Consider the following 9,616-nt stretch of genomic DNA (forward strand, 5'->3'; position numbering starts at 1 on the left):
GCCACCAGGGAAGCCCTACACTGAGTTCTCAACGGACAGTGCTCTTTGTGTGTTAGAGGCTGTTTTTTTCACTTTCTCTGATCAGAAGCAGACTTTTCTTGGTGTCCTGGCTTCCTCTTTCATCCCCTTGCTGATGGGTCAGGGGTCTCCTCTGTTTCTTCAAATGCACTGCTTGACTAGGGTGGTCCAGGTGGGCCTGACTCAGGGCCACTCCGGTCCCAAGGCTGCGTGAGGGCCCTGAACCCAAACAGCACCGAGGCCTGGGCTGCATCGGGAGAGGGGTCCTGGTTCTGTGCGTCCGTGGGGTGCGGGCTGGCCTGGGATCTGCAGGCTCGGAAGTTTCTGGACTCCCCCAGGGAGGGGGAGATGCTCACCGACCAAAGCTGAACCCTCTCAGCTCATGAGACTGTGGCGAAGGTCTCAGCTGGAACTCCGGTGATTTCTCTGATACGCTGTTTCCTTTTTTTGGAGAAAAATCTAAGTTTACTGAGAAAAATATAATCCAGTTCTTCCCAAGCCTGTGGGGAGACAGGCATGGCTTCTCATCCACAGGCCGGCGGGGGAAGTGTCGAGAGGAAGCGGCGAGAACACGTACGGAACCCAGGAGCATCGAGCAGCCCCGGGAGTCCGGAACGCAAGGCTGTGTGGTTCTGGTCCACACGGCGGCCAGCAGGGTGGACTTAAGACTGCACACAGAAGCCTGCTCTGCCCCCACGTGACCCCTCTAGTGTCCTGGCCGCCAGGCCCCTCCCCCAGCTCCCTCTCCACCACCCTGTCTCCCACCCCCAGCTGGTGTCCACACCCCTGCTCTGAACGGGTCATACTTTGGCACTCAGACCCAATGTCACCTCCTGGTACAGGCCCTCCCTGACCCCTCTGGCTGGAGCTCCATCCGTGAAGCACTTGAGGTCCTGTGAAGACGACACACAGATGGCGGATGGATCACGACCCCAGACCTCTGTCTGCCAGGCGCTTGAGGGGGGCCGGCTCCGGCCGGGCCTTTCCTCGGGACTGTGGTCCTCCCTCTGCACACGGGGAAACTGAGGCTTAGTGAGATGAAGCGATTCTCTGGCTGACTCCAAGGCCGGAGCCTTGACAGCCCTGCTCCTCAGCGGCCTGTGGTGGACACCAGGCCCAGCACAGCCCTCACTGGCTGCAAAACCTCCTGGACTGGCCCCTCGAAGAAGGGTCCAGAGCTGACCGGCTCTTACCCTTGGCAAAGAACCCAGGAGGGAGTTGGGCTTAGTAGTAGCGGGGCTGGAAAAAACTCGGGAAGCATATCATGGCTGTTGGCAGACACCAAGCGGAATAATCTAGCACTAAGCACCGATGGGAGGCCAGGCTGTGACTCAGAAAACTCGGGTCTAACCGAGCTGCCGAGGATCACGGTCCTGTGTGAGCCCTGCAGCCCGGCGGCGGGCAGTGCGGGGCCTCGGCCAGCCCGGCCGCGCAGCAGCGGCTGCCCTCACCAAGGAGGGATTCTCTGCCGGAAGTGACTCACACACGCTGACGTATACGCACTCACGCACACACAGTCACGCGTATATACGCACTCTCGGGGGCGCACACACGCCCCTTCCCGTCGGCTCGTGGCGTGCCTCACCCCCAGCGGGAGGCGTTTACTCCTGTCTGCTCTGCCTTCACTGCCCTGGGATGGAAGCAGGGAGTTTGCTGCGTTCACGGAGGAGGAGTGCCGGGTGCCTGGACGGGTGCTCGTCAGCGTTTGCGGACGAATGAACGAGCGAATGAGTGGGTGAGTGAGCAGGGCCTGGATCCCTGTGGGCTCCACACGCCGTGCAAAGGCTTGAATGACTGAGGGTAAACGTAATATTGATGAGGAAGAGACGACCATATTGATGTGGCAAAGAGTTTGACATATAAATTAAAGACAAACACCCTGGAAAACAAAAATCCACGGATGACTAATCGCCTATAAACGGAGAAAGAGGGGGTGAGTTTGTGGTGAAGGGGCGCCGCCGGGGTCCAGGAGCGGTGATTCAGGCCCAGCGCCCGCTGCGTGGCGGCGGCTGAGAGGCCCACCCGCCACCGCCCGGCGGCCGCCGACCCCTCGTCCTCCCGGAGATCAGGATGGTGATGCTCTCGGGGGTCTGGGCACCTTTCCCACGTGTGATCCCACAGCTGTGCCTCGCGGGCGTCGCTCAGGGAGACGTTTATCTGCGGGGCTGCATCCTGGGCGTGATGGTGTTTTCCTCTCTTGGTATCTGTAACACTCATCTGTCTCAGTTTGGGGTGTTTTGTTTCTTTTAGTTATATTTGCTTGGAACTTGCAAGCTGCAATGGCCTGACATTTTCTTGAGAAACTTAAATTTAGCAGCAGGAAAGTGATTTTTGTTTTCAACATCTGTAACAGAGATGCTCCCAGGAACTTCCCGCCCAGCGCGGTCTCAGCCTTGCCAGGCAGGGCTTGGCTGGACGTTGGCAGCACAGAGGGTGGGGCGTTGCGTGCTGAGGCCTCAGCTCTGCCGTGAGTGAGGCCAGCGGGATGTGCTTTGTGTGGTTTCGTATCTTTAAGCAGACCAAGCGTCTGTGACTTGGGGACAGTTACAGAGAGGCCGCCAGCTCGTTTCAGTGCCTCCTCTCACTGTCTTGAGTGAGCCACAGACACTAGGGGACCGCTGGGCTCTCCTCTGATGGTGGCCCACGGTCTGTCATTTGCGGGCCACCCTGGCGTGAGCTCTGTGTGAACTTTTTCAGTGGTGCCGGGCAGTTTTACGCTGTTAGGCGTCCCCAACTTACAAATACGTCGCTTATCTTAAAGTACTTTGCCAGGTTGGCTGTTTGTCCGAGCTTTGCGGGGAATCAGCAGAATGGCTGCCCAGCTGGCCAGGCCACCTGCAGACGCCATTGAACCCCCACTCTACCTGCGTCTAAGGCAGCAGGGGTGGGTACTGGTGGGCAGAGCCCAGAACTTGGAAAAACCTTGGGTTGAATCTTCCACCCTCCAGCAGTAACTTTGGGGCATTCCTTAACCTCTGCATCTGTCTCCTTTCAGTGGAATGCGAACTTCTGTATGTCCTTCCTGGGGGACCAGTGAGGATGGAACGAGAAAGCGCCTTGTGTGTTTGGGACCCATGCTGGCCCTCCCCCCCTTCTCCCTTCCCTGTCTCCCTTCCTTCGACCATCCTTCCTAGCCCCGGGAGCACTAGCTTTCGTGGCCAGAGCCTTGAGCCCTGCCTGGGTCAGGGTTCTGGCCAGTGGGAGGATGGAGGACCCCAAAGGGAGTGAGATGTGGGGTGGTCGGGACACTGGGAAGGGACCAGGGCCCCCTCACTCATTGCTGTCCCATCTCCCAGCCCTCCTCTGTCTGTCTGTGCTTGTTTCCTGGGGCTGCAGTAAGAAATGACCACAAACTGGGTGGTAATTTATTCTCCCCCAGTTGTAGAGGCCAGAAGCCTGAAATCAGCGTGTTGGCCGTTCTGCCTCTTTCCGCTTCCGCTGGTTCCACGTGTTCCTTGGCTCGAAGCAGCATCACTCCAGTCTCTTCCTGTGTCCTCACATGGCCTTCTTTCCTGTGTGTCTGCCAGATCTCCCTCTGTACCTCTCCTGTAAGGACACCTGTCATTGGATTTAGACCCTCAGTCCAGGATGGTCTCCTCACCTTGACATCCTTCACCGACATCCGCAAGGACCCTTTTGCCAAATAGGTTCACACTCACAGGTGCCGGAGCATAGCACGTGGACGCGGCAGGTTCACACTCACAGGTGCCGGAGCGTAGCATGTGGACACGGCTTTGGGTGGCACACAATTCATCCCTCTACACTGTCCCTTCTGGGCGGCCACCGTGGGCCCAGACCTGAACCCACCCTAAGCTGAGGAACAGCAGAGAGAGATGGGGGAGAGGAAGGTGAGGGTGGTCTCAGGAAGGGTCATGGGTTTGCTTGAGAGCGAGGAAGGAGGGTGAACCAGCAACTACTGCCCTGACTTCACAGATGACACGTGAGGGAGTGGAGGTCCGGTTAGTTTGCTGTTTCATAGACTCAATAATCAGGTGATAAGCATGATAGAGAATGAAGGCGCCTCCAAAAAGCTTATCAGATTATGGATTCTTTCTCTGTCTTCTTTCTCTCTTTTTCAAAATGAAAATTGCTTTATCGATTACATTATAAAATAAGACCATGAAAGAAACAATATATGCTCATAGTTCAATTTTTAGACAATTGAAAGGGTAAAAAGAAAAGAGTAAAAGTCACCCCCAAACCCCACCCCCTGCTGACACCTGTGGTTGACATTATGGCCTGTTTCCTTCCAGACATTTTTCTGGGTGTGTAGAAGTGGGGCCCTTCTGCTGCTGACTCTCTCTCTCACCCATTCCACACCAGGAAACAGTCCTGAGTCACCCTTAGCAGCTGTCGGGAACCCACCGGATGGCTGGCCCCTCGTGTTTCACCTTGTTCCGTACTTGGACACGAGGCTGTCTCCGGCTCCACTACTGTGAGCGGGGCAAGCGATCTTGGCCGCGGATGGCAGCGCCCTTGCCAGCACAGACCCCGACAGCAGTCTTCTTTCACTTTAAAACCTTTGCATCTGGGGACTTCCCTGGCGGTCCAGTGGTTAGGACTCGGCGCTTTCACTGCAGGGGGCACAGGTTTGATTCCTGGTCGGGGAACTGAGATCCCGCAAGCCGTGCATGGCGGCCAAAAAACTAAACTAAAATAAAACCTTTGCATCTGTCTGAGAGCGGGGGGAGACGAGTCCTGGGTGCTGACTGCTGGCCCTCCTCACGTCCCAGGCCATGTTCGAGCTGGTGACTTCCGAGGCCTCCTACTACAAAAGCCTGAACCTGCTGGTGTCCCACTTCATGGAGAACGAGCGCCTGAAGAAGATCCTGCACCCGTCCGAGGCGCACATCCTCTTCTCCAACGTGCTGGACGTCATGGCCGTCAGCGAGCGGTGAGCCTCCGCCCCGGTCCTCGTGGGGCCGCTTCCTGTCCCTCCCCCTCGCCTGGGGCACGTCCGGGGCTGGTGGCACTGCCTGTTACTCTGGCTTCTCTGCTTCTGTATGTTTGGAATTTTCTGTAATAAGATGTAACTAAATACATAAATTCAGAAATCTCCCAGCAAGGAGGCCCGTCGCGTCCCCCTGGACAGGACGGCTGCCTGCAGGTCCCCCCGGCCACGCAGCTGCTCCGTGTGTCTCCCACAGTCAGGCACATCAGTGGCGGGTGTCACGACCTGGTCCGGGGGTGTCCGTGTGAGCTGCTCTTTATCCTGACGTCACAAGGCCCTGGCTTGGTGCGTGCGGGGCCCGAGACCCTCTGAGGGCCAACGCGGAGCGCGGTCCTGGATTTACACTTTCTCCTGTCCAGTTGCGTGGTGTTTGCAAGAGTGTGTGGAGGTGGCGATTGGGACTGTACTTCTTTTGCCTAAAGAAGGACGGGACGAGGTTAAGTGGAGGAGGAATAGACATCTATTGACTGATTATTGCAAAGAAGAAATGAACTCCAGTCATTCCGTTAGGACAGAAGATCCAATTACCCTTTTCACTGTAGCCTGGGGAGGTTTGCAGCTAAAAGTGCAGAACTCAGCTTTTTTTTTTTTTTTTTTTTTTTTTGCGGTACGCTGGCCTCTCTCTGTTGTGGCCTCTCCCGTTGTGGAGCACAGGCTCCGGACGCGCAGGCTCAGCGGCCACGGCTCACGGGCCCAGCCGCTCCGCGGCATGTGGGATCTTCCTGGACCGGGGCACGAACCCGCGTCCCCTGCATCGGCAGGCGGACTCTCAACCACTGCGCCACCAGGGAGGCCCCAGAACTCAGCTTTTATGAGCTGGTCCGACCCTGCCTATTCAGATGTGAAATAGCACGCGGGCAGCAGCAAACCCACACCCGTGTGTGGCTCTCCGTGGAACCTCCTGAGTCGGTCCCCCTCCACATGGACACCCCGCCTTCCGTTTGCAGCCCCCAGATCCTCGTGGCAGCCCCCCACCCGGTAGGCTCAGGAAGGCGAGAGCTGACTGAGACCAGAGCAGCCTCGGAGACCCCTCGGTCTCTGCCGCTCACCCCCACTGGGGGAGGGGTGTCTATTTAGTTTTGTATTTATATTTTATTATGGAAAATCCCAAACATGCAGAAGTAGAGACACCAGTGTAACGAGCCCACGCTTCAGCATCTAGGTTCACCCACGGATCCTTCTGAAGCAGTTCCCCATCGTCATCTCACTTCAACTGTAAAAGCATCAGTATGGATGTAAAAGATGAGGTCTCTCCCTTTTAAAAATGTTCCTAATGTCACTACCCACCTAAAAAACTGAACAAGTAATTCCGTGATGTGACGGAATGTGCCCCCCTCGCTGGGACCTCCTCCCGTCGTGTTGGTTGGTTTCGTGGAGACGTGTCCCGAGTCTCCGCAGCCAGCCACCCCTAACCCAGCCGCTTCCCGCTGCAGGTTTCTCTTGGAGCTGGAGCGCCGGATGGAGGAGAACATCGTCATCTCGGACGTGTGTGACATCGTGTACCTCTACGCCGCCGACCACTTCTCTGTCTACATCACCTACGTCAGTAACCAGACCTACCAGGAGAGGACCTACAAGCAGCTGCTGTGAGTATGGCTGGGCGGCGGGGCCATGGCGCAGGCATGGCCCCGGCGGCCCCCTCCTCTTGTGCTGACATTGAGCTGTGGTCCCTGGGTCTCTGCTTTCCCAGGACAGCATCCAACTCCGGCACGTTTGGGGGCTTTCGGTGTCACTAGGAAAATGTTGACCCCGGGACAGTCAGCCATGGCGCCCACTGGACCTGTGTCTAGATGGCCGTGCGGAGCTCTGTGAGTTTTAGAAAAGGGAGCTTGAGGCCAAGAGGACAACTCGAGGCCCAAGACGGCAGGAAAGTGGTTTGAACTAGAGACAAGGCAAGGAGTTGGGGGGGAGGCTTTTTGGTGGTTCTCCAGCAAAGCGCTTGAAGTTACTAATCTGCCCATTCTGTAAACTTTCTTGGGGTTTCCGTCGATGAGAGAGTTTTTCATTAACTTGCCTCTTTCGAATTCTTCACATTTCTGTACCACGTTTCAACCACAGTTTAACCAGTGGTATGTTCTTAGCACACTGACGGACACCAAAGGACTCTGCGAGTAGTAACCTCTGGACGTTATGCTTCGTTGGGTCCTTCCATCAAGCCGTGTAGTTCACTGGGGATGTTTTAAAGTTTGAGTGTTCAGGGGTTTGGGTGTTTTACATTTGGGGTTTGAAACTGGGATTTGAGGGAATCGGGATGCCAGTTTTGAGGACGAACATTGAGAAGACAATCACACAGGAGAACAGGATTCTAGATGTTGCAGTGCCCAGGGGTCCACTGGTGTGGCCCGAGAGAGCAGACTCTGGGCCTGAGCGCCGTGTCCCTAATGATGGGCGGTGCAGGGCCTGCGTCTGATCTCCAGCAGTGGTTCCCACTGCTCAGCCCGTCTGCAGACGAGACATCCCCACCTGGCAGGAGTAGCGCAGTTTCTCCCTGCAGCCGTCTCCAGCCTGCTGCCTGCTCCTGTCATTACGTGGGTTTACCTTGCCACCGTTTCCTGCTGGGTAAATCATCGAATTCTGCGTCTGATTCATAGTCTCGGCCACGCAAGGAATTCTTGCCCTCCCACACACAGCATATTTTGCTAAGTCTTCATGGGCCTGGCATGTGAAGCCACTATTGTTATTTGACTTGTACACGAACAGTTTATTTTCCATTAAAAAAAAAACAGAAGAGAAGAAATCGACGCATTTTCTGTGCTTGTGGGCTGTCTGGTTCTTAGGAGGCTGAGGACAGGGAGGAACCCCCTCCGATTTGCGCCTCCCACTAACCAGAGACCTACTCTCTTGTCTGTGTCCCCAGCCAGGAGAAGGCAGCCTTTCGGGAGCTGATCGCGCAGCTGGAGCTGGACCCCAAGTGCAGGGGGCTGCCCCTCTCCTCCTTCCTCATCCTGCCTTTCCAGAGGATCACGCGCCTCAAGCTGTTGGTCCAGGTACCGGCCTCTCTACCCTGACACACACTTCTCCTGCTGCAGGCTGTTTCCTTTGGTCATTCCAGGCTGGCTTTCCATTTCCAGAAGTCCATTTGTTCCACAAATCCTAATTAAGCTCCTACTGTGCGCCAAGCAGTTGGGGACTCAGCCCCTGCTTCCACAGAGCCACATTCTGGGGGAGGGTGGGGAGAGACACACACACACACACACACACACACACACACACACACACACCCACACACACCCACACACACCCACACACCCACACACACCCCCCCCCACACACACACACACACACACACACACCCACACACCCACACCAGGAAGTGGTCATGGCTGAGGACGGTGAAACAGAGTGACATGATGGTGGTGACTGCCTGCCCACTACCAGTTGGGGGATCAGGAAAGACTCTCGGATGAGTGACATTTAAGCTAAGACTTGGCTGACAGCGAGGAGCCATTCATCTGACAGGGAGCTGCTTATGCAAAGGCCCTGGGGCAGCAAGGTTCAGAGACAGGGCGGCCAGCAGTGAGCTGGGGGAACATGATGGGAATGGGTGTGCAGATGTGGGCAGAGGCTGATCAGGGGCCTAAGGAGCCAGGTAAGACATTGGGTTCTATCCTCAGTGGGATGGGGAGTCATTCCATCTAGTTGACGCTGGTAAGAGCTCAAAGCAGCTGCCGTGTGGAGGGCGTCGGGCAGGAGGGCAAGAGTGGAGATGGGAGAAGGGGTTAAGGAGCAAAATTCAAGAAAGAAGGGTGGGTTCGTGGAGGTTGGGTGGGGGGAGATCCTGGAGGGAAATCAGTGAACTGGGCTGTGCACTTGCTACTGTGGAGAGAAAGGGAAGGGGACCCTTTGGTTTGAGCAGCTCAGGTGATGGTGCTGTTTCCCGAGATGGGGAAGGCGGGATTCAGTGTTGGACCAGCTGAGCTTGGGAGGACCTTGAGCCGTTGCATATCCAAGTTTAAAGTCAAAGGGAGAAGTCATGGTGCGAGCCCTCAGCATCAAGGTGGTATTTAATAGGAGAGACCACCAAGGATGGAGAGAAAGGGGTCCCAAGACCCAGCCTTGGGACATCGTGCCCGAGAAGGAACGCGGCGAGGGAAGAGGCAGGCCAAGAGAGCTGGAGTCGGGGGAGCCTGCAGAGGGTGAGATTTCCCGAAAGGGGGTCTGCAAGAGTCAGGCTCCAAGCAAGGCAGGGCGGAGAGCCCTTGTGCCTGCCACATGCTGGTGGATAGAGGGAACCCCCGAGCCACCAGGCAGATGAAGCGGGTGGTGTGGATCCGGCTGTGGCTCAGAAAGGAATGGGCTGAGATGGTGACCTGTGACCCACAGTTAGGGGAGGTCAGAGGTCAAACAGGCGGGAGGCCAAAGCCGTGGGCAGCTAGTTCCACAGGAGAAGGGCAGTATCGGAAAGGAGAGGTCGGAGCCTGGGAGGAAGGGGCTCTCGGAGGCCTAGGACCAAAGAAACCCGAGTCAAAAGAAGCCCAGAGGGGCTTCCCTGGTGGCGCAGTGGTTGCGCGCCCGCCTGCCGATGCAGGGGAACCGGGTTCGCGCCCCGGTCTGGGAGGATCCCACATGCCGCGGAGCGGCTGGGCCCGTGAGCCATGGCCGCTGGGCCTGCGCGTCTGGAGCCTGTGCTCCGCAACGGGAGAGGCC

General features: G+C 56.8%; 1 protein-coding gene across 3 annotated transcripts in view; it reads left to right on the forward strand.

Moving 5' to 3' along the window:
• The first annotated feature begins 1,556 nt into the window (after positions 1 to 1,556).
• The window catches only part of LOC102976695 (ephexin-1), an 18,761-nt gene continuing 10,701 nt past the window's right edge, over positions 1,557 to 9,616 (forward strand). Inside the window, exons 1-5 of one of the 3 annotated variants that reach the window (XM_028486320.2) lie at positions 1,664 to 1,753; positions 3,546 to 3,723; positions 4,752 to 4,912; positions 6,403 to 6,555; positions 7,827 to 7,956. In XM_028486320.2, the coding sequence (XP_028342121.1) occupies positions 4,755 to 4,912; positions 6,403 to 6,555; positions 7,827 to 7,956 (441 nt within the window). In that variant the 5' untranslated portion in view covers positions 1,664 to 1,753; positions 3,546 to 3,723; positions 4,752 to 4,754. Of the gene's footprint in view, positions 1,754 to 3,545; positions 3,724 to 4,751; positions 4,913 to 6,402; positions 6,556 to 7,826; positions 7,957 to 9,616 lie in introns of all 3 variants that reach the window. The other 2 variants (XM_028486321.2, XM_028486322.2) reach the window with 2 other exon arrangements.

This window comes from Physeter macrocephalus, unplaced genomic scaffold (assembly GCF_002837175.3).
Source record: "Physeter macrocephalus isolate SW-GA unplaced genomic scaffold, ASM283717v5 random_814, whole genome shotgun sequence".
Taxonomy (NCBI): Eukaryota; Metazoa; Chordata; class Mammalia; order Artiodactyla; family Physeteridae; genus Physeter; species Physeter macrocephalus.